Genomic DNA, 27484 nt, shown 5'->3' with positions numbered 1-27484 from the left:
GGAGTCTCCTATTCCTCCCCTGTAGCCTGTGCCTGCAGGTAGCTGGAGAATAGCACCAGCCCCTTGGGCTGCTCTCACTTTCATGACCCCTACCTTCAGTGGCACTTTAATGCTGCCTGATGGTCCTACATTAGTCCTATTTTCTCTTGCTGATGTGCTCCCCTGGTCATGTCTAAAACAAAATCCCCTAATTAGGCACTGGATTTTATTCCTCCATTACTCCACAAATCTTTCCTCTCTTAAATCAATTTTTATTTCTCCTCTGGATCATCTCCGGATCATACAAACATACTGCTATTTTGATCATCTTAAAAAATCTTTCTCTTGACCCTACTCTCCAACTCCATTTCCCATTTGTTTTTCCCTATAAAACTCCTTTAAAGAGTGCCTGTCTCCAATTTCTCTCTTGATTTTCCCTTTCTTTGTAAACATTTCTTTCTGAAGTGTAATGTACATAGGGAAAGTAAATAATCACTTAAGTACTCTTCACCACAACTGCTTTTGTCAAGGTCATTAGGTTGAACAGTCCTTTAGACAAATCTCATTCCTTGCCTTTGCAACATTTGATTCATGATGATCGCCTCTTCAGTGGACAAATTTGTTTTACGTGACTTCCAGAATCCCATTTACTTTTTTCTTTTCCTCTTACCTCCTTGGTCTGCTTCTGTTTGTGTGCTGGCATCTCTTCTATTTCAACCATCTGTGGGATGCCCCCGAGCCTAGTCCTTAGCCACAAGCATTCCTTTTGATTGAATATCTCTAGGTTCATGATTTGAAAATACCATTTCTATACCAGTGACTCCCAAATATTTATCTTTGTTTTAAAATTTTTTTTAAATATTTATTCATTTGTGAGAGACAGACAGACAGACAGACAGAGCATAAGCAGGGGAAGAGCAGAGAGAGAGGAAGACACAGAATCTGAAACAGGCTCTAGGCTCTGAGCTGTTAGCACAGATCCCAATGCGGGGTTCGAACCCACCATCCATGAGATCATGACGGGAGCTGAAGTCAGACGCTTAACTGACTGAGCCACCCTGGCACCCCCCAAATACTTATCTTTATTCTAGATCTCTCTCCTGAACTTCAACAGCCTCCACCTGAAACCCAACACTTTCAAAATCCAGACTATTTCCTCCCAAATCTGTGTCACATGCAGCTTCCCTATCTCAGGTGGTGGCACTTCCAGTTCTTCCAGTTGTTTCAGGCCAAAATCCCCTGGAGTCATGTTTAAGCTCCTGCACCTCATATCCTGTAGAAAATCCTGGTTGCTCTACTGTGTAAACATCCAGAGCCTGAACTGCCCACTACCATCCCTTCCCATCTTCTGACATACCGCACTCCTGACAGGTCTTCATGCTTCTCAACCCAGCAGCTACAGAGTCCTTATCAAAGGTAAGCCTGGTCTTGTCACTTCTATGCACCTGCAGTGGTGCTCCTTCTCGGGTAGAGTAAACGGCTGGGAATTCATGTCTGGTCCCTGAACATTGTTGCCCATTGAACCTTAACCCTCAACTTGAGATGTATCTTTCAAGGGGTCACAAATTTGGCACTAAAGAGTAGTGATTCATGGAGGTTATGCAGGTCAAATTAAACAAACAAACAAACAAACCACTATGCTGTTTGGGAGCCTTTACGACACAATAGAGGCTGTCATAGGAGATGGACTTGCTAGAAAATTCAGTCCTACAAAATTATACTTAATCAACATCTCAGAGCCTTGGTTTTATGTCCCTGTTCTGGCTCTTGCTCATTATTTATTCCACTTAAAACACCCTCTGCTCCTTCCCCCATTTTCCAATGATGAATCTCACATGTCACTTTTTAAGGGATTTTTCTGCCACTCCCTGCATCACCTCCCCACCCTCCCCTGTCAATTAATGATCTCCCTCCATACCTTCATGCTTCCATTACTTTATTTAATCAATGCTAATTGGCTCCCTTACAATGTTTCAGGAGTATAACAGAGAAAAAAATGGAGGAGCTCTATCTTAGAGGAGTTTATGGTCTAGAATTGAGTACTTTTCAAGACCATAGCCATGTGTGGCTATTTAAATTTAAGTTAATTAAATAAAATTAAGTTAATTATTTTTAACTTCTAAGTTGTACTAGTTGCATTTCAAGTGCTCAGTAGTCAGATGTGGCTAACATCTGGCTACTATATTGCACAACATCCATATGCTATAATAACTCCGTCATCATGGAAAGTTCTAATGAACAGTACAAGGGAAAGGAAGGATGGACAACGCACACACAATCAAGGGCAACAAGGTAAGAAATGCTGCACAGAGAACTGAAATAGTGTAATAGAGTGATGGGTTGGCTACTTTAGACAGAGGGACCAGAAGAATGTCTGAGAAGGTGACAGTTAAACAAGGGCCCAAAAGACAAAGAGAAATCTGAAACTGGTGGCGTAAAGGAATGGAGATCTAGGCAGAGGGTACCACTAGGGAAAAAGTCCTAATATGGGGATACATTTGAAAGAACCCCAAATGTCTGGAGCCCTGTGGCAGGGGAGAGAGACATAGAAGAAATTTGAGAGGTAGGCAGGATCCAGATAACTGGGGGGGATTTTGTAAATCTGGGTAAGACGTTAGGGTGTTTTCTTGCTTTTTGTTGTTTTCTGAGAGAGCCGTGGGAACATCGTGAGGGGAAGAGTGACACAATCTGATTATATATTTACCAATTACATCATTCTGCCTGATTTTATTAGTTGCTTACTTACCTGTCTCTCCACCTGATTGCACAACCCTGGGTTTTTTCATTCTTAGTATATTAAGTCATGCGGCATTAGCCTCAATATATTGATAGCAAATGTGGTATGATTGAATTAAATTAGAAAAATCCTTATCATTGACCTTCTGGGCTTTGACTAAGTCTCGGAGTATGACAAAACTAGTCATAAAATATTTTGCCTCCCAAATAAATATAAGGCACGACCTACTTCTTTGTGAGGCATTTCAGAATGTGTTCCCCCACTTTTGCTGGTGGTCAACGTGGGGTCAATAGTGTTCCCTTTAAGTGGAGAATAAGAGGAGGATGGGAATCCAGAAAGGAGATTTTCCCTTGTGAGAACTCATCTTGTTACCCAATTGAATTCAAGTGTGTGGCATCGTAAAGCTAGGAGGACTAATAAAGTTCATATAATCCAATTGTTGGATGGAAGAGGTGAGTTTCAGCAAATAGGCCAGGGGGACAGCCAGTGTGAAGGCCCAGTGACAGGAAAGAGCTTGTATTCATGAAGGTGGAGTAGAGTCTAAGACAGGGGCCCCCTCCAGACACAGAAGCACCCCACACCCCCAACAAGGCTGGCGCAGGAGCAGGCTGGAGAGGGCACACTCTAAGGGGACTGGGTGCTACAGGCCATTGCTGGCCATCTAATTGTATTTCATAACAAAGCAGAAAAACTGAGTTCTCATGTGGGCTCTCTAGATTTCTAAATGGTGGCCATTAATTAAAAATGAATTTTTTTAAGGATTAGTTTTTAACGTAATCTCTATGCCTACGTGGGGTTTGAAACTCACCACCCCAAGATCAAGAGTTGCATGCTCTACCAACTGAGCCAGCCAGGTGCCCCCAAGAAAAGAATTTTTGAACACTGTGGTACAAAGCACTTCTGTGGGCCAAATATAGTCTTTAGGCCACCAGTTTGTAGTATTAGGCTTTAGGTCTTTTTTCCAAGCACAGAGACTGCTGGAGTCAGGAGTTCACATTCCCGAGAAGCACAGGACCCATTGCCACTGTTTTCATGTCTCCGTGAAGCCTGTGATGGGCTGCAAGTAGCCTAGAAATGGAGCATCAGTACCCTCCTGAGGGAAGTTACTGAATCTTTAGATCAGAGGACAGTTAATGAAGTACTAGGCAGGCTGACACATACTTGTATGGCTTAATGATTAAGTGCAAAAGTCGGAAGAGCTTGTCTGGAACCTTGGCTCACTTAACATCTACAAACCTCAGTTTCCTCTTCTATGAAATGAGGTTAATAGCAGGACCTGCCGAAGGAGGTCTTTGAGGACTAAGTGGATGTGTGTGTTTGGCATAGAGCCCACCTCACAGTAAGTTTTCCGAAAACCTTGGTTAGCATTAATGCATATTTACATTTCATTTTCAAAGGTCTCCCATATCGCTTTTGCTAACAATTCTTTGAGGGAGACACAGCAAGTATTTTTAGTGCTATGTTACAAATGAGGAAGTCAAGGCTTGGAAGAGCTCAGTAACTCATGGAGATACCCAGCTTTGCAAGTGACAGAGCTGGGATCTAAACCCAAGTCTGGTCCAGAATCTACTTCCTGAAATACTTCCTGACATCACTCAGTGAGATGTGGTCTGAGTCATTGCTTCCTGTAACATGGTCAGGCACGGTGATTTACATTTTTGATTAATTCTTGCCACTGGTAAACTTGACAGTATAACTAAGGCTGGGGACTGATCATTGTAGCCACAGAGCAGGGAGTTCTCTGCACTCATTAAAGGGCCAGTTGACTCATCTCCGAGGCCAAGGGTAAGTGAAGACCAGTCTTGGTTGTGATGGTCCCCTCACTGAGCCTGACTCTGGTTTCCTTTCTGTTTGCCCCTGTATCCCCTGTGTCAGCATCAGGAGTCAGTTTGGACTCTGTGGGGAAGGAGCTGGGAAACAAGGGGCTGACCTGAGGACAGCTTTGCCTGTCTATTGGAAGGTGCAGGATGGTCACACTAGAGATAACTGATATGTGAAGCTGTTGTGCATGGTCTGTCCTCACTGACGGGGCAGGCTCATGTGATCCACCCAGTCAGGGTGAAAGGAGAAGTTGCAGTCTGAGAATTAAGACTTGTTCCGAGACCATCTGGTGAGGGGCACACCTACCAGTCTGCTTTCTCTTTCCTTCAGGCCAATACCATCATGCAGCCTTGGGTAGCCATCTTCAGCCCCATACTACTTCTGACAGGTAAGCGAACAGGTGGGCCGGGGTCTGGAAGCCCTGAAGATTGGGACACGTAGGAGACGTGTGAGTGTGGTGTAGGAAGATGGATGTGCTTGGGCTTTGGTGAAAGGTAATGGGTCAGTTAGTGGCCAAAGAACCAGGCTAAATCTTACGCAAAAGAAATTGCTTAAATGCTATGACTTACAAAATCCATGGGTGAGTGAGCCAGACCCAATGCAGAACTGTGTATCATATCTTGTCATTTGTGTTTAAACAATAAAAGGGATGAGTGGACAGCAGTGTCAGCATGGACTACTCAAGTGTATGTAGGATATAGTAACAGTGTTGCCATGAGCAGGAGGGGATGGGGAGAAGAAGCTGGGATTAGATGGAAAGGGAACCAGTCCTCTATTGAACCATCCTGTGTCATTTGATTTTTTAAAAATGCTGTGCAACTATTTCTTTTAAAAGACTCTTAAATACAGAGAACAAACTGAGGGTTGATGGGGGGAGTGGAGGACAGGAGAAAATGGGTGATGGGCACTGAGGAGGGCACGTGTTGGGATGAGCACTGGGTGTTGTATGTAAGCGAGGAATCACGGGAATCTACCCCCCCAAATCAAGAGGACACTATATACACTGTATATTAACCAACCTAAAAATAAATTATATTAAAAAAAAAACACAACAGAATAAAAGCATCCTTCAAAAGTTAAAAATAAATAAATAAAATAAACAAATAAATAAATAAAATGCTTTATAGGGTTTGAGGACATGATTATACTTAGTCATGAAATAGAGTATTCCTTTTAAATCAGAATTGGAATAAGCATGTTTATAAGTGATAAGAGAGTTTAGTGATATAACTGAATGTCAACTCAATGTATAGGGGCGCTCTGGTGGCTCAGTGGGTTGAGTGGCCGACTCTTGATTTCTGCACAGGTCATTATCTCAGGGTTCGTGGGATTGAGCACCATATCAGATTCCCAGAGTCTGCTTGGGATTCTCTTTCTCCATCTCTCTGCATGCACGCATGTGCACTCTCTCTCAAAATGAAATAAATAAACATTTTAAAAAAATAAAAAATATAAAAAATATTTTATTTCAAAACACTCCATGAGATAGCAAAGTTAGGAATAGACATAATGCATACATTTTAAAAACAATAATCTCCAGAAGTCAGATTATGAAGGAAAGTTCGTTTATTATAACTTATATAACTTGATTTTTATAATTAGCATGTATTATATTTATAATCTAAAAATGATACTAGGCAAAACTAAATATTCTAAGAATTCAGTGTCTTTTCTTATTTTATATAACCATGAACATTTTATTCCCAGAGCATTTCCCAAAGTCATAGCCAAAATTGTAAATGTGATTGGTTGGTGAATTTCAGATTTCTTTTCATGGCCACCTTGTCTGAATTTGGCACGATAGGGCTTTTATGCCACTGCCCCAGGAGAGACTTCTTGGTTTTGTTTTTTAAGTGTCATAATTTAGTACTTGGTTGAGTGTTTTCCAACTGTCTGTTTTCACAGGGGAAGTGGGCCTCGCTCAGTTGTGGGGCTGCTAACAACATGTGAGAAGGGGTCCCTATTGGATTTTTTTAGACTGATCTTAAAGCCCATGATAAACCTCAGCTCCTCCTAGAAGTATTAGAAACCCATTTCCTAAATTTTTAAAAAATTTTTATTTATTTATTTTCAGAGAGAGAGAGAGAGAGAGAGAGAGAGAGAGATCATGGAGGAGGGGTGGAGAAAGAGGGATAGAGAGAAAATCCCAAGCCGACTCCATGCTGTGTGGAACCCCATGTGGGGCTCAAACTCACAAACTTTGAGATCATGACCCGAGCAGAAATCAAGAGTCAGACGCGTAACTGACTGAGCCACCCAGGCACCCCAGTCAATAATACTTTAAACAAAACATTAGTTCTGCTTTTATTTTATTTTTTTTAGCGTTTATTTATTTTGAGATAGAGAGAGTGGGGGGAGGGGGCAGGGGCAGAGAGAGAGGGAGAGAGAGAATCCCAAGCAGGCTCCACGCTATCAGAGCAGAGCCTGACACGGGGCTGAAACTCACAAACTGTGAGATAATGACCTGACCCGAAATCAAGAGTCAGACACTTAACCCACTGAGGTAGGTAGGTGCCCCAAGCTCTGCTTTTCTTATAAGAGAGGTGCTGTGAGGGGACATCACTTGCAATAGAAGTTTAAAAAGCTGCAATAAAAATTAAAACTTTAAATGCAATAGAATTTTTCAAACATATTTCAATTGAGACAGCAAATGAATCTGGGGAAGTGGAAAAGCCACATGTATGTCAAACACAGGATGAAATACATACTCATGTATTACTGGAGTGTCATTTGGTTTGAACCTTTTGGAAAGAAATTTGGTCATGTTCATCAAGAGAGTGAAAGTATTCCTGGTAATTTCTCTCTTTGACATCTGTCCTGTTAGAAAATAATCCTTAATACAGAAAAAAAGCCTTAATTATATCTTATCTACAAATATCATATAAATAATGCTTTTAAGAAAATGTTAACATAAAAAAAAATTTTTTTAATGTTTATTTTTGAGACAGAGAGAGACAGAGCATGAACAGGGGAGGGTCAGAGACAGAGGGAGACACAGAATCCAAAGCAGGCTCCAGGCTCTGAGCTGTCAGCACAGAGCCGGATGCAGGGGGCTTGAACTCACAAACCCACAAACTGTGAGATCCTGACCTGATCCGGAAGTCAGACACTTAACCGACTGAGCCACCCAGGCGCCCCAAGAATATGTTAACATAAAAAAGGAGTATGTTAACATAAAAATGCTTACAATGAATTTTTTTTAATTGAAGATACAAATCCATATGATTGCAAATGAAATAAACTACATTGAAAAGAAAACAGTGAAAATAAATATAAAACTGAAATATTGAGGCCTTATACTCTTCTTTCTCTTTCCTTACAGATGCTGTAGTGTCTCACAAACAAGTGAATGGAGTGGTAGGCCTTCCTGCCACGCTGTCCTGCGCTTACTCGACAGCTAAGGGAGTCACCACCATGTGCTGGGGCAGAGGGGCATGTCCTGTGTCCCAGTGCTCAGATGTAATCATCTGGACTAATGGATCCCACGTCACTTTTCGGAAGCACCCACGTTATAAGCTAAAGGGAAACCTTTTAGAAGGGAATGTGTCTTTGACCATAGAGAACGTGGCTCAGACTGACAGTGGCATATACTGTTGTCGTGTTGAACACAGCGGGTGGTTCAATGACATGAAACTCACCCTGTCATTAGAGATAAAGCCAGGTGAGCTTGTTTTCCTTCTTCCTTTGATCGCTTCATGTGAGTTGGCTGAGATGTTGACTCTTTGGTAGTGTTTTTCTCCTTTAAGAGGGCAAGAGGAGGTTCCTACAGTCTTGTTTTTCAGCAACTGTTGGAAAATAGAATGACCTTTATTTGTATAAAACGAAGTCTTAGACCAATCTTGATTCACGACGGTAAGCTAGAGGATCTTCCCAGTCAGCAAACTGTTCCCTAAAGCAGTGCTTCAAAAATGCTAGTTGGTTCATGAAAAAGCATTCACTGTTCCACTGTGAAATATAGTAAACATTTTTATCAAGCTGAATTTATTCAACTTAAAGAACTGCCCTTGTTCTCTGAGATTATGTTTTAGAGGAATTTTTAAATGTTCTTAGCATTTTTAAAACTATTTCGGAGCATTTCAAACATATAAAGTAGGTAATATGGTATAAGGTCTTATCATAATAGTAGCACCCAGCTATAACAATTGTCAACTCAATCTTGTTGCATATCTTGTTATTAAGGAATATATAGTTCCTTCCTTCAGCCCTGCCTGGGAATTTTTGTAGCATATTTCACATCATATTGCAAAACTGCTTCTTTAAAAACAAAAATGACCTTATTGCAATATGAAAGCACTTATATTCCAATAACAATACACCAGTTGCTTTTAAGAATTTCATGAAATCCAGGGGCCCCTGGGTGACTCATTCAGTTAAGTGTCCGGCTTCAGCTCAGGTCGTGATCTCATAGTTTGTGAGTTCGAGCCCCGCGTTGGGCTCTGTGCTGACAGCTTGGACCCTAGAGCCTGCTTCAGTTTCTGTGTCTCCCTCTCTCTCTGCCCCTCCCCTGCTCATGCTCATGCTCTGTCTGTTAAACATAAAGGTTAAAAAAATAAGAAAAAAAAAAAGAATTTCATGAAATCCAAAAATCTGTCTTGATGTGAACATCCTCATTTTCTTTACCACTGGATGAACAGAGTGGATTCCTCAGGATTCCCTGGTTTCTGGTGTTCTTTCCTAATGAAGTTCCTTCCACTAAACTCTTATATTGACAATAGAACCCAATACCTGTGGCCTTAATAAACTCTCTCTCTCTCTATCTGTCTTAAATTAAGAGGAACTTGGTCTTGCAATCTACCAACTTTTGGACTTGGCCTGTTCCTTTTGTGAAGGCAAGTGGGATAAGGTCAATTCTGATGGAGAAAATAGCTGACTCTGGGGAAACTACATCTGGGAAGCAATTTAAGGAAGCCCAAGAATGCTGGTGACTGTAGTGTGCTCTAGACAGAAGTGAGGAGGCAGCATGTCCAGAAGAGATGATGATTGTAACTTTTTTGTATTTGTGAAATTGTTTATGGTTTGGTTGAATTTTTTATGGTTTGGTTGTATGGTTTGAAGCTGATAAAGTGCTTCAAAATTCTTTAATAGGTGGGCATTTACAAGGGCAGTGCTCTGTCAAGTGGGAAGAAGGTTCATAACTGAGCCAAAGTGACTCTGCCTCCAATAACTAACTCTTTGCTAAAGTTGTCTTACATTTTTCATAGGCTGAGCTTACTCTTCAAGCTTCTGTTAGGGATTTTTTTCCCACACCAGCATCTATAGTTATAGTTTCCTAGATTCTGCCCGGGAAAAATATTTACCACTGAAGAAGTCAAGTTCATTAGACAATTCCATCAGGTTACCTCCTCTTTATTGTTTCCCTTATTCTCCTTTGCTTAGATTTTTTGCATACTCAGCATACTTGGTTTTAGCTGGAAGGAGGGGACTGGACTGTATTCTTTTCGGAAGCCTCTGACTACACCTTAGATCAGGGTCAGTAAACTATAGTTCCAGAACTAGATCAGATAACAAAACAGGGTCATTGTTTTATAAATTTTTATTAGAACAGCCATACACATTTGATATATATATTGTCTATGGCTGCCTTTCACTGACAGAGTTGAGCAACTGTGCCTGGGACTATAGGGTGTCCAAAGACTGAGGCATTTACTATCTGACCCTTCCCAGAAAGTTTGCTGACCTCTACTTTAGACTAATGATTCGCATTTAATAGACACTCACAAATATTTGTTGAAAAAAGTTTTTCCTCTTCAGATTCTAAATTAAGTTAGATCTTTCAGAAGAGTTTTCAAACCAATTGTCCCCTATATAAGTGAAATGGGTTTTCCTTTGCAGTTAGTCAAGTTGAAATTGAAGGAAACTTCTCATGGAGAAAAACGGTGCCTAGTGAGATCAAAAGTTTACATTCTTCATTCAGTCCTTGTTGGGGCTTAATTCCGGTTTCAGTTCTCTCTGGGTACTTCTGTGACCTTCATTAAGTGGTTTGGAATCCTACCCCACTTCTGACTCCAGAAAGAGTCTATGTTATTAGCTATTGTTATTATCTCTTAGGTAGAAAGGAACCGTAAAACATCTAGTTTACCTTCTAACCAAATATATAAATAATCTGTGTGATTTATCTAGCTAATACACTAATGAATGTGAGTTAGCCCTCATTTAGGTTGCATGTCCCTCTATTGGCACGGTACCCTCAGGACTGATGGAACTGAATGCTATTTATTTGGTAAGCATTCTGGGCCTGGGAAATCCTGTTGAAGTCTTAGTCATTCACCACTGAGATGATGAAGACAGCTCCAGGCTCTAGACATTTTCCTTAACTCACAGGTGTTTATGAAGATACATAAATCTGATATGCATGACTGGTCTCAAAGTGCTTCAGTGCAAATCCCAGGTGTCATTTTTCACCTCGGAACCTCCCCAAATATATATCTTTTAATGCAGCTGTTTCCTTTTCACCAGTATGTCTTCAAGCCCTCCTGTGTCACAGATTCTAGTTGACCAATGACAAGAACTCTGAGTTCAGGGAAAATTGGTGCCTAATTCTGCCTGGGGACAGTTTCTCATTGGTTGCATTGGTACATGGGCCCAACCCAAGGCTCTTGTTTCCTGCTGCTTGACTAATCCTTGCTTTCATATTGATTTCTAACTCCAGCTGTGGTCACCAGTGTTCCAACGTCACCTAGGGCCTTTACCTCTACTTCTTCAATGCCAGCACCCACGCAGAACCTCAAGCCAGGTAAACAAATGTGTTCCTTGAGCCCTGAGGTCTTCTAATGAGAGGATGTAGACCATCCAGGGCATTATGTTAAAGCAGAAGTACAATCTAGGCTGAGTGTTCTTACCTGGGTTCCAAACATGGGCTTCACAGGGTCTGTGAATACCTGTCCGAAATTGTATGCACCTTTTAACATGTAATCATTTTTAGAGAAAGGAGACTCATAGCTTTTGGTCAGATTATCCAATGCATTCATTATTAGCACCCACCCGGCCACCACCCCCCCGCCTCCCCCCCCACCCCCCCACCACCCAAAGCCAGACCTTTGATCTTAGACAACTATTGAGGGTGGAGTGGATTTGGCCCAGTTGAGCACAGGTTTGTAAGGAAAAAATAGGGAATGCCAGGGAACAGGGGCCAGGTTAATGAGATTCTGTCCTTACAAGGAGCTCTGAATAGAGATCATTTAGTACATTCTGAAGCTGGACCTCCACTTGAGGAAAGATTTCAGTAAAGTTAACATTTACTGTGTTTTCTAAGTGATAGGAACCATGCTAACTGCTTTACAAGTATTATACTGTTTAATATAATACTTATGACAATCTCTCTGCACTGTAGGTGTGATTCAATCCCATTTAATAGTTGTGAGAACTTAGGCAGAGTCTCAGTTCATTGCAGAAAGTTAAATGGATAGAAAGTACTTGAATCAGGATTCATTCTCCATTAATTTGAATTTTGGGTTTGTGCTTTTAACTACTGGATTGTTCCTTCTACCATGAGTGTTGAGTTTATGTTTGGATGAATTTGTCCTGATCTGACATCCCTCACTGAAAAATCCTTTATACGATTACCCTGTCTTCTCTAGGCATTCAATCTACTCACACAGTTTTGCTTCCAGCATCTTTTAATTTATTTATGTAGCATGGAAATGGCAAAAGATACTATTTTTTTTTTCAACGTTTTTATTTTATTTTTGGGACAGAGAGAGACAGAGCATGAATGGGGGAGGGGCAGAGAGAGAGGGAGACACAGAATCGGAAACAGGCTCCAGGCTCTGAGCCATCAGCCCAGAGCCCGACGCGGGGCTCGAACTCACGGACCGCGAGATCGTGACCTGGCTGAAGTCGGACGCTTAACTGACTGCGCCACCCAGGCGCCCCCAAAAGATACTATTTATACCGATGAAAAAGTAAACATCGGATTTAAAGACTTCAGGAATTTAGAATTTACACTTTTTTTTCCTCATTCAGGCCACAAGGTTAACACTTCAAACTTCTGATAAATAAGAGTTTAGATTTAATACAAATGAAGAATAATTTGATTTAAAGGTAGAGAAATAGCTTGCCATTCTGAGTACAAGTTTAGGTTCAAACCTTCTATCTCTAGGATTAAAAAGATAACTTTCAGTGGAGATTCTTAGAGCCTCCAAAACTCTTTGACCCCTTGGGGTAGCACTGGAATCTGAGGAGTAACAGAGATGTCACAACCTCTTAGCCAGAAAAACCTGATGGAACATATTGATTTCCCTTGACTCCTATCGAACCATATGTATATTTAATCAGGAGGGATCTGAAGGATTGGGCTGTGAGCTGAGTTTGGAAGAGAGGGCTTTAGGTTAAAACTGGGATTTTAGAGCCATAAAAGTTTGTAAGAAAAACAGCTCTGTTTGAGGCAGCTGAACATACTAGAGAATCTGTTGACTTTCTCAATATTGATTTAGCTTCATAATATTTAGTTTGTGCCTGCAAATGTGGATGGATTAGTGGACTTGGTTTGGTGAACATGCATGTTTAAAGCAAAGATTGAGAAGAAAAGTGTTGGTTCATATGTCCATGTGACCTCCTCAGGGATAGTATTAATCAAGCCTTATCCTTGTCTTGATGCTTTTCTTAAGAGTTTGAGTTGAGTTGAACAGGAAGGAGGTGCACATTGGAGCAGATCCAACATGGGGATATTTATCTTTACATCCACTCTCTTCCTGTGCTCAATGCTTCTTGTATATACAACTTGCCTAAAAAATTCATGGAATGGTTGGCTGTAAGGTTGTAGAAATGGAGGTGGGGGGGGGGTGGAGAAAGATGCCTGCTAAGACAGAAACTTGGAAAAAAAGTTAAGCCCAAGAGGTCTTTTGCACAGATCCAAGTTGAATAAAGATTCTGATCACCCAACTTTCTTATATTGTCCTGTTCTTAGTTCTTCAACAGAGCTACATGCTATTTTAGATTTGAACATTAGAGATAGGCAGGAAGATAGTTCAGAACATGAGAAAGGGTAAAGTTGAAATGTGGAGATCACTGTGGGGAAGGGAAAACAGAAAGACCAACAAAAGGCAAGAAAAGCCCAGGTTTGGGAATTCTTGTCCAGCCAGCACTAATAACTTGCTCCAAAATTTGTGGTGCTCTAAGAGGAAGGTATATAAAAATAAAATATTTAAAATATTTAATAAAATGCACAAAGAGGGAAGTGATCAATGCTGCATATAAGGTGAAATATCTGATAGAAAAGAAAGGATTGATTTTAGAAAGGAAAGGGAAACCTATCCCTGTACTGGAAAACTCTTAGTGAAGCTTTTGGTGTGAAACATAAGATGAGTCAGATAACAGGAAATCAGTCTTAAGAAAGGAGTGACCACAACGCAACAGCGGAAGGAACCAGGTCAAGGTCTACCAAGAATGTTGCTTTTAGAGTTGTTAATCATCATCAAGGTTCAGACATTGGACAATATTGTCACCTTGAAGAGACCTCAAAGAATTAAATATTTTGAGTATGTATTCTGTGCTGATATGTGGATGGATACTGGGAACTTGAATAAGGTCAGGAAATCTAGATGGCACTGTTGTGAAGGGGAAAGGGCAAATAAGCACAAACCCCCAGGCCCTGTTCCCATGAAAGTGAAATGTCATTTGTATGAATAAAAGCTTAATTGGATGTCCTACATAAGGTGCTGTTGTAGACTTTGGACATTTAGGGGGATCCTAGGAGTAGAACAAGTGTGGAATAACCCTATGTATTGATGAACTATCCGGATGATTATCTAGATCAGGTTTGTTCATGATAATGGTATGCCTAGATAGTGGTGCCATCTGTGATTAAATTTCTAAGAGGGTGTTGAAAGGACTGGAAGTGAGTGGGTGAGAGGCATGCCTTCAGGGACTGGCTGCTTCAGGGAATGGCTGCGTGAAGGTGCTGTGGGAAGTTGATCGTGATTCCTGATTTTAGTTGTGTTTTTCATTTTTGTTGGGGGTGGGAATTTTCCTCTACAGATGGAGCACAGTTCTATTCTTTTCATTCCAATAGCTACTTCATCTTCTCCAGTGCAGACAGCAGAAACCCAGCCTACAGTACCACAGGAGATGAGGACACCACAGCCCACCAGTTCACCATTGTACTCTTGCCCAAAAGGTAGCTTCATTTTTTTCCTGAACACCTGAGAGTATTCAAATTTTGATAATCACCGGCACATCGTTAAAAGCATATATTTCGGAGTAAGACAGACCTGACCTGAATGCTGATGCTGGCCACTCTAATCAGCTATGTGGTTTGAACAAATGTCTTACCTACTTAGAATCTGTTTTTATCATTTGTGAACTGGATGGAATACCAATTATCTTGTAGAATGCTGGTGAGGAACCTCAGACATAGTTAAAAAGTGGTAAGTAATAGATACAATAGCAACTCTGACTCTTACTTAGAATGTCCAGAATCCCTATTCCTGACTGGCAGAGGTGGCTTGTGTGAGTTGGGAAGCATTGACGTGCATATCACTCTTTGTCTTAATCAAATCAATCAGTCTTGACTCCAGACTTATTAGTGGGCTTGCGCCCTTGGGCCAGAGCCTTAAAACAATTAAATCCAGCTCCCTGGTATCCAGACCAAACTGGTCAACCACGTTTCTGCTTTACCTAAGACCCAGACCCTAAGTGTATCTAGGAAGCTCCCCTGTCACCCTGTGGAGCTTGTAAATGGACACTTTGAGATTAGCTGAGGACATCAGCACCAGCACCAAGAGGCATATCCTGCTGAGACTGTCTGTTTACTTCCCCAATTTTTCCCTACTGTCCCTATTCTGGGCAGGTCTCATACAATCTCTGCTTTTTTGAAATGTAAGATTCTCCTGTCTTCCCTGTGGTAGAGAAAGGTGATTTGAATCCTTTCATTTTCCCCAGTTAATTCTGTTACCCATGGTGGTAATTCTGGAGAGTGCCACATGCTGAACCCCTTTGTAATGCAGAGCTGGCTTATGTGTGCTTGTGCATGTGCTGAATCCAAACAAGGTCAAGCCTTGCAAGACTCCTCCCTTATGTGTATGACTCATTGTGCTTAGGAGTTAACAATCCGTAGCTGCCTCCCTGCCCCCCCCCCCCGTCCCCCCCGCTTTTGGCTTACCTTTTGCCAATAATTCCTGGAAGCTGGTTAATTTAAAATGGAGCTGCAGTGAGATTTACAGAGGGACCTATTCAACTGGGATTAGATAATGGTGACATTTGGTTTTGAAAGTGGAATCCTTAGTGTGAACTGTTTCCGGGCACAAAAACAAAGTGAAAATATATAGAAACACAAGGTGGCAGCAGTACGAGTGGCGGCACCCCACGCTTTTAGTGGTTGAGTAGGAAGAACATAGGAGTAGGAAATCATTTTCTAAAAATCATGTCACTACAACCTGGTCCAGGTAGAGCTTTCCAGAGTGAAACAGACATCAGAGCTGCTGTGTCCCCTATGAGTCATGTGATTGTTGCCACGTTGGCAGTGTACCTGAGGTTCTTGAGCCAAATCCTCATTGTGGGCCTGCAATGGGCTGAAGTCTCACAGAAGCAAAGAATGTTAGGTTTGGAAGGATTTTGGTGCTCATATGGCCCACCACCCACCTTAGATGGATATATGTGCCAGGAAACTGTTGTATATTATCTCACTTAATTCTTTTAAGGCAGGCCTTATTTATTGCCATTGCTAGATTAGGGAGGCCCTATAATTCTCCTTTAGAGACAGCTTCCGATTCAACGGCCAGTTATTAGCTTCAGACCTATGGGCAAGATGTTGCATTCCTCAGTGGATGTTAGTGATGATCGAAAGACATGATGTTTGGAAAGCATACTGCACAGTGACTCTCTCCCCACCGCTCCTTCTATTGTAACATATTTAATTCGTCACAGCTAATATTTATCTAATATGGTGTTAAGTCCTTTACATGCATCATCTAATTTAGCAACTTTATGAGATGGGTGCTGCTATAGCTTGTAGTTCTATCTGTATTACAAAATAGATATTTCAAAACTCTATTAAGATTTGAATGCTCAGAACTTTAGGGAATAATATAAATAAAATCCTTTTATATAGGATTTCAGGTAGTATAAGATACATTAGTTTTATAGCTGATATAACAGATTTTTTATAAAATACTTCTGGATCAAAGTATGGGCACATTGGCATATAATGTAGGAGTTATATGCCCCTTGTTTTAGGTATCTTAGTATGTTTTACTCACATTCTGAATAAAACCAATGTAATGTCCATTCAGAATAGAGTGGTTCTGATCTTTGGATGTGCATATGGCCTTTGGGTACTCATGGCCTTTATGCCAGTTCTTAGCTGGCATAAAAAATATCGATTTCCTACCATTAAGTGGCATTCTTAACTTGCTTCCAAGAATGGGCCTCTGTGATTCCCCTAAAACTGTAAGTGAACCTTTGTGTATACATGCATTTTTTTTTCCATAAAGAAGACAAAAAGTGTCCATTTTTGAAGGGTCCATGACAAAATGGTTAAGGCACACAGCCTTCCACGATAAATTAATACATGTTAGTAACTTGGTATGACTTTTGCAATGTCTGCAGCATTTGGCCATATTATTATTCAACTTTTCATTCACCACCAGAAGGCAACGTGAATATATTTAGTGTCTGCAGTGAAAATTCAATATTTTTTGTAATTATAATTAATTTTCTTTCTTGTTGAGCAGATGGGAATGGCACTGTGACACAGTCTTCAGATGGCCTTTGGCATAGCAATCAAACTGTAAGCATATTTCTTCCTACTTCATTAGCCAGTTTCACTTGTGTGCCCCCCTGGAAGCAAGTTACATTTAGAGATTATTTCTGTAAAATTGGCCCACAGACTGATTCTTTCTGGTTGAAATTTTTAAAAAAAGGAAGAAAAGAATTTGACTCTTAAATAGGGATACTTTAATTAATTTGGAAAGTTCATACGGGTGGTGGACCAGTTTGTTAGAATTTGCCTGCTAAATGATATTACATTCTGTGTATGCATACATATACATACAAACGCCCACCACAGACTTTCTCCTGGCCAAACGTTAAGAAGAAAGAATGGTCTAATTTAAGGAGAGTGACTTAACATAATAGACCAAGGAAGACTTTAATTATCACTAGGGAAATAACATGCTTTGAATCAATGGAGTGGAGGCCACCCCAGACAAAAATATATCCGTGAAAGTGTGCTTGCTTAAGCGTATCCTCCTTCGTATTCTTTTCAAACCCAATTGCCATTCTTTATAGAAATATTGAGGCCACTATTGAGTTTTTCCATATATAAACCTCCCCATATGATGACTTTTTAAGGTATTAACATCTTACACACATTTGTGATTTTCTTACACTTTTCCACAGTGAGCTTGGGAAAACTCTAAGGGGCCCTAAAGACTCCTGATGCTTGTCAAAGTCTCATCTTTGTAAACAAGTTAGACAAATTTATCAATAGGACCTTTTCTTTTGGTTCCTCTGAGAGAAATAAGTTTTCTTTTAGTATGTGCAAATAACTCTCAGAAACAGCAAACAAAAAGAGTTTGAGGTATGAGAATAGTCCTTCTGGTACCAAGTACTGAGAAATGACAACACAGGCCATGGTAAGAAAAACTCAGGCTCAGGCACAGTGGGATTATTTAGTGTGGGGTCAAATGGCTTTATGTTGTATACGTCAGTGACAATGAGACCATTACATAGGAGTGATATTAACATTTTTAACCACTTATGTAGCATGGGCACTGATTGACCTGATGGATGTGGGTTGAATTTGTATATACCTGCTAAATGTCAGAACTGCAACTATGTGAATGATTCTTCTATTGGTATATAGCCAGGCCTATGCTGGATTAGAAAAAAAAGTAAATAAAACATTCTGAATGGTGATATTGTTCTCGACCTCAGTTATCTGTAGGACAGGTATGTTTAGCAGCAAATGGAAGCGATTTAGAAGCAAGTCACAACAGGCAGTAGTGAAACCATGGGCTTTTTGTGTCTTGACTCTGAGGATGTTAAGAGGTATCTCAGGTATCTTGAAAACATGCAGCATGTATTTTGACCCAGTGGGTCAGCTTCCTGGACTCTATTGTAGGAGAAATTGAACAAATACATGAAGACGTATGAGAAAAGATGTTCATTGCTGCTATTTATAGTCATGAAAATAATATAAACAACTTAAATGTTCAATAGTAAGGGATTAATTACTTAGTCAGTTAAGCATGACCACATATTGCCATTAAGAATGTAGTCACTGCAGTGCATTTGCTGACATGGGAAGACAGTGACTGTTTATTGTTAAGTGAAAAAAACAACTGTTAAAACAGCATGCACACATGTGGAAATGTAGTAGCATATATTGAATATAGTAATTGTTTCTGTCAAGAAAAACACTAGGAGGATAAAATTCTAGAAGAGCAGATAATGAAAAATGGTAATAATGGTTGTTCTTGGATGTTAGGATTATGGTTGGTTTCAGTTTTCTTTTTTCATGCTTCGCCGCACATTCTAAAATGAACATGCAGTTTTTATGTAATATTTTTGAAAATGAAAGCAAAGCCTGCCTCCTGCAGCCCCATGTTACATCTAACTACTTTACTCCCCGTTGGAAAGCTAATAACACAGCTCTTCCCTCCCAGACACTGGCCATTTCGCCTTTAAGTAAGGATGGCTCAAACACTAAGTATCTTTTCCTATCTCCCTCACAGTATTTATCAGAAAGTACCTAAAAGTACCTTTCCCAAGAACCCTACTTAATCTGTAGTTGACAGACACAGACACAGACACAGAGGCTCAGAGAGGCTAAATAACTTATCCAGGGCCACACAGCAATGAAGTCGAAGAGCTGGGATCCTGACTCCAGACATTAAACTTTTACACAAGAAGACACTTGATCCTTCTCTCTTATCTTCTTTTCTGTTAAAATACTTACCCTCTGGGATCTCTTTAGGATTTGAGCTAAGCTATAAAAAGTTGCTGAGCACAATGCCTGGCATATTTCGGGCTTATTCCAGGAGGTGGTGATCCTTTACAAACACGCACTAGGGTGTTTAAACAAATTTCTGCTTCTCTACCCAATTGCACAGCACTTCATGTTGGTTGTTAATGAGGGCCATGTCTGTGAGCACCTACTTTCAAGTCCATTTATGTAGACTTTCACAGACTCTTGAGTTATAGCTAAAAAAATAAAAATAAAGACTGTAATCAAGGGCCAAATTCAGTCACCGAGCATATGCAGATAACATCACCAAGCCAACTTATACACGAACAAAAATTGCTTTTTCTTTTCTAATATCATGGAGGATATATTTATGGACATAGTTTATTGGTTTTTAAAAATATGCATAATGTACATATAATAAAGTACACCCCTTTGAAACATACAGTTTGAGTTTTGACAAATGTATACCCCTATGTAAATACCACCCCATGCAAGGTATAAAACATTTCTGCCATCCCTAAATACATTTTGAATTTTAAATGGTCTTTGAATTTCACCATATGGTTACAACCTCAGATCACTTGGTCTTATCCCTCATGAGCCAGAAATAGCCAAGGGCCAATAAAGAAAATGGGTCAAAAAAAAATTAAAAGTAGATCTAGCCTATGACCCAGCAATAGCACTGCTAGGAATTTACCCAAGGGACACAGGAGTACTGATGCATAGGGGCACTTGTACCCCAATGTTTATAGCAGCACTCTCAACAATAGCCAAATTATGGAAAAAGCCTAAATGTCCATCAACTGATGGATGGATAAAGAAATTGTGGTTTATATACACAATGGAGTACTACGTGGCAATGAGAAAGAATGAAATGTGGCCCTTTGTAGCAACGTGGATGGAACTGGAGAGTGTGATGCTAAGTGAAATAAGCCATACAGAGAAAAACAGATACCATATGTTTTCAGTCTTATGTGGATCCTGAGAAACTTAACAGAAACCCATGGAGGAGGGGAAGGAAAAAAAAAAAAGAGGTTAGAGTGGGAGAGAGCCAAAGCATAAGAGACTCTTAAAAACTGAGAACAAACTGAGGGTTGATGGGGGGTGGGAGGGAGGGGAGGGTGGGTGATGGGTATTGAGGAGGGCATCTGTTGGGATGAGCACTGGGTGTTGTATGGAAACCGATTTGACAATAAATTTCATATTAAAAAAAGAAAAAAAAAAAGAAAAAGAAAAAGAAAAATGGGTCCAAGTACATTATTTTAGGGAATGTCTTCTACCCGTAACTCTAACAAGATGCTTTTCTGATCCACTGATATCTCCTTAGCATGTGTCGCTGGCACAAAATTCATGGATGACCACCAGTAAGGGACTCTACATTGGAATCTGCATTACTACTGTGGTATTGCTCACTGTGTTGGTTGTCGTGATTACCAAAAGTAAGTCATTTCAGAATTATGCCTAAGGGAACGTAGTGCAAGGGTTCTAGAGCCAAACTGCCTGAGTTCGAGTAGCTCCACACACTACGTGATTGTGATTTCACATTTTGACATAAATTTCTGTTTCGTTTTGTTTCTCTTCTTTTCTTCTCTTTTCTTTTCTTTCTTTCTTTCTTTCTTTCTTTCTTTCTTTCTTTCTTTCTTTCTTTCTTAGAGAGGGAGAGAGAGAGAGGATGTGAGTGGGGGAAGAGGGACAGAGGGAGACAGAGAGAATCTTAAGCAGGCTCAATGCTCAGTGCGGAGCCCCATGTGCAGGCTTCACAGGGCTCAATCCCATGAGCTTGGGATCATGACCTGAGCTGAAATCAAGAGTCAGACACTCAACCCACTGAGCCACCCAGATGCCCCTAAATGTCTGTTTTCTTAACTGTTCTTTAAAAAATAATATTGGCCTATAAAGATGCAAATTAAATTCTACAAAGTTGAAATTAAATCTTAAGAAATGAGAATTTTGGGGGCAGGCTTGGAGTTTGGAAAGCAACAAACCATTGTAATATATACAACTTGTTCACTCCTTTTCCATTCCCCCCAGGAATCAGTTTTTGTCCTCATGAGTGATGATATTGTTGAATTTTACAACACCCATTTAACAGGAAAGGCAAATGAAACATTGGGAGGGAAACTGATTTCAGGGCTAGAAGAAAGAATTTCAAAAGGCAGTCATTCAGCTGTTGTGTACAGGGTGTGTGTGTGTGTGTGTGTGTGTGTGTGTGTAGCCTTCCTTCTATGAAAGAGCCACAGTCATTTATTTTTAATGAAATTTATTTATTAATAATTGCATTAAAGTAAGCCAGGGCATGTGGGTGAATACACTAAGCCATTATGAAAATGAAATACTTTTATGAGAAGTTAGTTTGGGTCTTATCGATTCAAAAGGAGTTACTTGAGTATCTAGGAAAGCACCAAGTCTGTTTTTTTTTTTTCTTTTTTTTAAACATTCTTTCTTCTAAATTTATTTTTTCAGGCTCTAGCTCTGTCCAGGTTTTGTTTATAGTAAAGCAATAACAGAAATAATATACTTGTTTGAAAAAAAGATCTTGTAAACTATTTGACCAATGTGTGTAATTTTCTCTTTGGCTCTTCCCCAATTTAGAATATTTATGCGTAAGAAACAAGCTGGAACAACTAAAGTAAGTTTGAAAGTGTGTCAATAGCTTTTGGTGTTTCTACTCTGCTAAAAGTAAAGAAAAATTTGTCTCTGTCCTTCTCCTCTTTTTCCCCTAAACTCTTCATTTTATACCCTACATCCTGAAAAATCTAGTTTAATGAATACCACTGTTGTTATCCACAACTTCTAGTGATATTTTTCACTTTCTACATTTCTCTGGAATTGTGCCAGAACTGCTACAGAAGGAGCACCCCAAGACCTCTTACCTCTTAGAGAAAGAGAACTAAATCACAAATGTTTGATAGAATGTTTGAGTAAGTTATTTGATTTGTTCTTTGATTTCATTCAGTGCTTTGTTTATTGGATGTTTATTGAATGTCTACTATATTTCAAAGAGATGAACAAAGCGGACAGAAACACATCAGCAAATAAACAGGGACCTTGCAGTGCTTCTAGACAAATATCATTGGGGATACGGAAAAAGGTAATGGGTTGAGTGAGCCCTGAAGGAACAGATGACAGCTCTGCAGAGATGTGGAAAAAGACAGCTCCAGGCTGAAGAAGTGCAAAGGCACTGTGGTGAGGCAGGTACCTCCAGCTCTACACAGGTCCTGCCTTCTCCTGCTGTTCCATTCCCAGCCAGGTGTGCTCATTTACATGGGTTATCTGGCCTCATAAACATTGGCATTTACAGTTTTTGAAAATCTATCCTACTGCCCAATTAAAACTTAAATCCCCTTTACCTGCATCCAAAACTTGGGGTCACCTACTGGAATAGCTGTAATAGTAGGAAGCCAAATCCAAGTAGCTTGCTTCGTTTGATAGAGCTTGAGCTTCATTAAGCAAGGTGTTTATTTAAAATCCATTTCTCTTAGATCACCATACATTATTCCTAGTTCTCCTTCACTGGATGTTTGCACACAGCCTTTCTTAGGTCTGAGTTAATTGCATGAGCTAATCCAAAGAATGCACCTTGAACAATGCCCAACACATTGTAAGTGCTCCATAAACATTGGCTTTTGTAATTGCTGTTATGCCTGTCATGGTAAATCTACCCATGAGATAGGCACTATTATTCTCAGCTTACAAACTAGAATACAGGTTTAGAAGTGTGAAGTGACATCCAAAGTCACACCACACAGCAGGTAAAAGGCTCAATCTTAGGTCTTTTAGAGTCCCAAACCCATACTTATAGAAGTTTTTGACTGTGCGCTTCTAAGAATGGAAGAGGAAATTACTCCTAATAGGCAGAAAAGCATGGAACACAACATCCTATTAGTTGATCTTTGTTCTTTCACTATTAACTTTTTCTAAGGGCTGACTTTTTATCACCTAATCATAATAGAAAATATTTGTTGTAGAAAATCTTATAAAATATAAGAAAATTAAAACAACAAAACCCCAAGCATTTCTTCATGACTTTTTTTTCTTTTCTTTTCTTCTTCTTTTTCTTTTTCTTGGTTTTCACAGTTCTCATCACACTGACTCATTTTAAGTCATTGACACTTGTTCTCACAATGTATGGGTGGTCACTTAAAGATCAGAGCTGAATGAATCCTCAGTATGTTCCCTATCATTTCTCAGCAGGCTTAGGTAACAAAAATAGGCACTCTCTACAAATTATGAAACAGCAGCTGTATCAAAACTGCAAACATGAACTTTCTGTACACTTACTGTAGAAGTGTATGTGTTATGAAAGTTGTCTAACCCATGGCTTTCAAATTCGGATCATTAAAACACAGTAAGATTTCTGCACCATGATCTAGCACACGTTTATATGAAGCAATACTCTTTTACTATGTCCAATATATTCTGATATATTTTGTATTCTGTGTTTATCCTAAATGCAGGATTTAGACCACTAAATAGATTTAATAGTGCTCTCTGGAAAAGTACAACCCACAGTCAGAAAAACAGCAGCCAAACCATTTCTTAGCTACTACCCTTGAGAATATGCTTGATTTAGGACTTCAATTTGATGTACGATACCAGTCTTAGATTTTCAATTTTTGCATTCTATTACATGAGTCTCCTGAAGGAGAATACTTAGGTTTTCTACATACTTCTTAAACAGACTCTCCTTCAACTTAATATTCACAACCCTGGATCTCCTTTTCATTTCATAGACTGTGAATGGGGCTCTGGGACTGGCAAATACCCAGTCTTGCCTGCGTGTAAACAAATGTGCTCACCATACTTTAGAAGTGGTCTGCTTTTCCTTTACTCGTGTTATTCTTTCTGTAGCTTGGTTTCGTTGAGTGACCCCCAGACTGGAGCTTTGCAAAGTGCATCTGAAGTGGGTGTGCGAGCGGAAGACAATATCTACATTATCGAGGACAATCTTTACGTCATGGATTAAGACCCAGCGGCACTCTAAGGATTTATACCCTTGACTGCAGAAGACAGTGACAAGATATCACCATGTCAGAGTTCTTTTAAGCTCTAGAATGATTTTTCTGCCAATTTCAAATGATATTCCAATATGTCAGTTATGATGAGTAGGCTGACTTTGGTTCATCTGTGTACGGTCAACCTCATTGGTCATGTAGTCCTAATTTTTTATACTACAACTGGTTCAGTATTTCTGGTCATTGCAGAGATTTCTCTCAAACACGAAGTGAACACTTTAGAATTGTGTATTCTCTTTGGACCCTATGAACCCTATATCCATCAAGAATTCTCGCTGGTGAGACAGGAGAGGAACTACTACCTTGGTCACCAAAGCTGTCAAGAAGAGTGGAGTAGGAGTTAAAGTCAGCAAATCCAATTTGGGACTTAAAGTCTTCACTTGGAATCATTTCACAATTATCTCTTGTGTTTTACCTTGTAATAACTCCAAATGTTACATTTCTTAGGTTCCCCAAGGCTTTCAAATCACAGGGGTACACAGGCTTTTATTTCCCCCATAGGGAAATAGAAGTGAATGTGATATTGCCATTGTGGGTAAATCCAATTTCTCATGGCTCTGGAAATACATGGTATTAAGCCTTTCCTTAGAACCAGGGTGGGTATTTTAGCAGTTAGAAGAAACTAGGGTAATGAGTGAACCAAGAAGATTCTCCAGGAAAGAAAATCAGTTGATTTATTACATGCTATTTCTGCTACATCTGTTCCATAGTCCCAAGCATTTGTGTAGATAATTGTCATGCTCTCTGAACTAATTTTTAGAATGAGGCAGGGCATAAATAAATAGAAGAAAAAAAAAAAAGGAGAAGGCTAAAAGGCTTTCTGCTTTAGAAAAGTTACTTTGCAAATATAATAATGTTGTTTGAGAGTGTTACTAAGTTTCAGTCAAAATTGTCACTAAACCACTGCAATTTTTAAAATTGTTTTGGAAGGATGAAGGTTTTTTTTTTTTTTTTTTTAATATCAAAGCAATTCCAATGCTATTCTTTTTTTTTTTTTTCCTCACAATTCAGTGAAATTTTTGGCTTTTCCAAGAGAGTTAAACAAAGGCTAAAGGTAAGGATTTTTTAGTCAACACAGGCATTTCTACATGAACAGTTAACAAGGTTGGGTATTAATTTCAATCTGAGTAAACCCTGAAACAACTCCTGCTTGGGGTTCAGAGATACACTATAGCAGTTGAGGAAGGCAGGATGTTCATTTCTGAGGGCAACATGCTTGACATTCTTCTGCAGGGTTCTAGGAAGTTAACAGGACCTCTGAATAAAAGTTATATGGGCAAATAATATTGTTAAACATGCTATCTTGGGTTTTCCAAGTGTGGCCAAGATCTGATCTGGCCTAAGAAATTTTTTTGTTTTTGTTTTTAAACTACAGTGTTTTTCTTTCAAATTCAAGACAACATGCATAAACATGGTGAATTCAGATGAAAGCCTGAATTTGTAGCTTTTCTGGAAAGACCTTGCAACACTGGACTGCATTCCTAGGTAGTCAGGGCCCCATTAAATGGTGCTACATCCTCTCAGCCCCTAGTGCTCAACTTTCCTGCACAGACACACATTTGTCACCTGCTTTGTGACTGGGAATTTGAATTTATAACAGCTCTGCTCTCTCTACCCTTCCTGCAGATTTATGATGGCACATTCAAAGTTCTGGGAATCTGGTTAACTTTGTTAATCCAGCACTTCCAAAACTTGCTTGAACACAAGGACTACTGCCATATCCAGTTGCATTCTGTGAAACAGAATGTGAGGATGTGTGGGAAAGAAGGTGGTACACAGAATCAGGACTAGGACCTGAGTTCTACTCTTAACTCTTAACAGAAACACTGGATGCCATTAGGGCTAATCTTTCTTGATGCCTACATTTTTTAATCTATCAGGCATAATTATTCCTATAATTATGTCAGTGTATAGTGGTAATTCCAATGCTATGTTACTTGTGACAGGTCTTTGAAAAGCGGAAAACACTACAGAAATGCAAAAAGTGTTTTTTTTTAATTTGTTTTTATTTTTTGGTTGATTTTATAGTAATAGCAGATGTAGATTTAGTGCTCAGTAAATAATTTCAATGGTGTTGCATTCATATGTATTTTGCTATATGGTACTTTATTGGAGGGAATAATTTACTTTTTGGAAAGCTGATATAGGGTAATTGGGCTAATTTTATACTGGAGTAAAAACTGTCAATAACTGAAAGGACAAACAGGTGAGTGGGGAGGAAAGGGAGGCGTTCAGTTAATATTAAACTCTTTTTTGTGAATATATCCATCTTATAGAATGTATTGATTTGTTTTCAATCCTTTGAGATGATTGAGGTTCCATTTTCTACAAACTGTCTTGTGATGTTAGGACACTGGTGTAAGTAAGGTATTTAAACTTGGGAAATTTTGCACATCTTTAAGAAGTAGCAGAACCAATTTTTCACTAATGGCTGTGAAGATAATTCTGGGAGTACATGAAAGTATGAGGGACTCTTTGGGACTAGTTTAATTTGTATGTACACTCATTAATAAAACAGATTTTTGTTTTCATTTTGAAAATGACTTGTTGCTTTCTCAAGCTCATCTGTTGAACATGAGCCAGGCATGTTCAACTTGCTGTGGGCTCCCAGGATAAGGGAAAGTAGGGCAAGGTTTGAGAGTCAAGTGTGCCCAGTGCTCCTCTAAATACTGGGGGTAGAGCAGAGAACAACCCTGAAATCCAGTTCCTGAGAAGCTCCAATTTAGTAGGGAAGAACGCCCCAAACCATCGAATTCTAATGCGGAGGAAAAAGAGCATAATGGTAGCTAGGCTCCTCAGTTGTGACATTCGGGGCCAGATAACCCTTCATTGTGGAGGCCGTCCTGTGCATTGTAGGATATTTAGCAGCATCTCTGTCCTCTACGCACTGGAGGAGACAGCTGGGCCCCACGAGTTGTGACAATTACAATACCACCTCTGGTTGAAAGCCAACGTTAGATACCTGAAGGATGTGGCTGGTGTGGGGAATGGTGTTGCTCGGTTGGTTACGAGCTACCTCTGGGTAAG

The 27484-nt window shown here is 39.8% G+C and overlaps 1 protein-coding gene across 6 annotated transcripts; it reads left to right on the top strand.

Moving 5' to 3' along the window:
* Positions 1-1273: 1273 nt before the first annotated feature.
* HAVCR1 (hepatitis A virus cellular receptor 1) lies at positions 1274-26997 on the top strand. Of its 6 annotated transcripts, none has more exons than XM_086702347.1 (9): positions 1277-1395; positions 4868-4925; positions 7860-8198; positions 11187-11270; positions 14565-14651; positions 17206-17261; positions 20770-20881; positions 22035-22071; positions 24294-26997. In XM_086702347.1, the coding sequence occupies exons 1-9, from the start codon at positions 1357-1359 to the stop codon at positions 24406-24408; spliced, it is 927 nt and encodes a 308-aa protein (XP_086558473.1). In that variant the 5' UTR covers positions 1277-1356; the 3' UTR covers positions 24409-26997. The 6 variants fall into 6 exon arrangements, with proteins under 6 accessions (XP_086558681.1, XP_086558753.1, XP_086558473.1 ...); XM_086702288.1 differs by having other exon boundaries at positions 1280-1395; positions 14547-14651; XM_025924144.2 differs by lacking the exon at positions 1277-1395 and adding an exon at positions 4347-4501 and having other exon boundaries at positions 14547-14651.
* Positions 26998-27484: the final 487 nt, after the last annotated feature.

This window comes from Puma concolor, chromosome A1 (assembly GCF_028749965.1).
Source record: "Puma concolor isolate L17-30 chromosome A1, mPumCon1.1.hap2, whole genome shotgun sequence".
Taxonomy (NCBI): Eukaryota; Metazoa; Chordata; class Mammalia; order Carnivora; family Felidae; genus Puma; species Puma concolor.
The sequence above is the reverse complement of the archived record's forward strand: the minus strand, read 5'-3'. Positions and strand labels throughout refer to the sequence as shown.

What these genes read in the sequence shown, in the direction of transcription:
- HAVCR1 (XM_086702288.1), top strand. Translation starts at nt 1,357, where the DNA reads ATGCTTCTCAACCCAGCAGCTACAGAGTCCTTATCAAAG. An exon ending in GTCATTAGAGATAAAGCCAG is followed by an intron (nt 8,199 to 11,186) that starts GTGAGCTTGTTT and finishes TTCTAACTCCAG; the next exon opens with CTGTGGTCACCAGTGTTCCA. An exon ending in AACAAGCTGGAACAACTAAA is followed by an intron (nt 22,072 to 24,293) that starts GTAAGTTTGAAA and finishes TTCTTTCTGTAG; the next exon opens with CTTGGTTTCGTTGAGTGACC.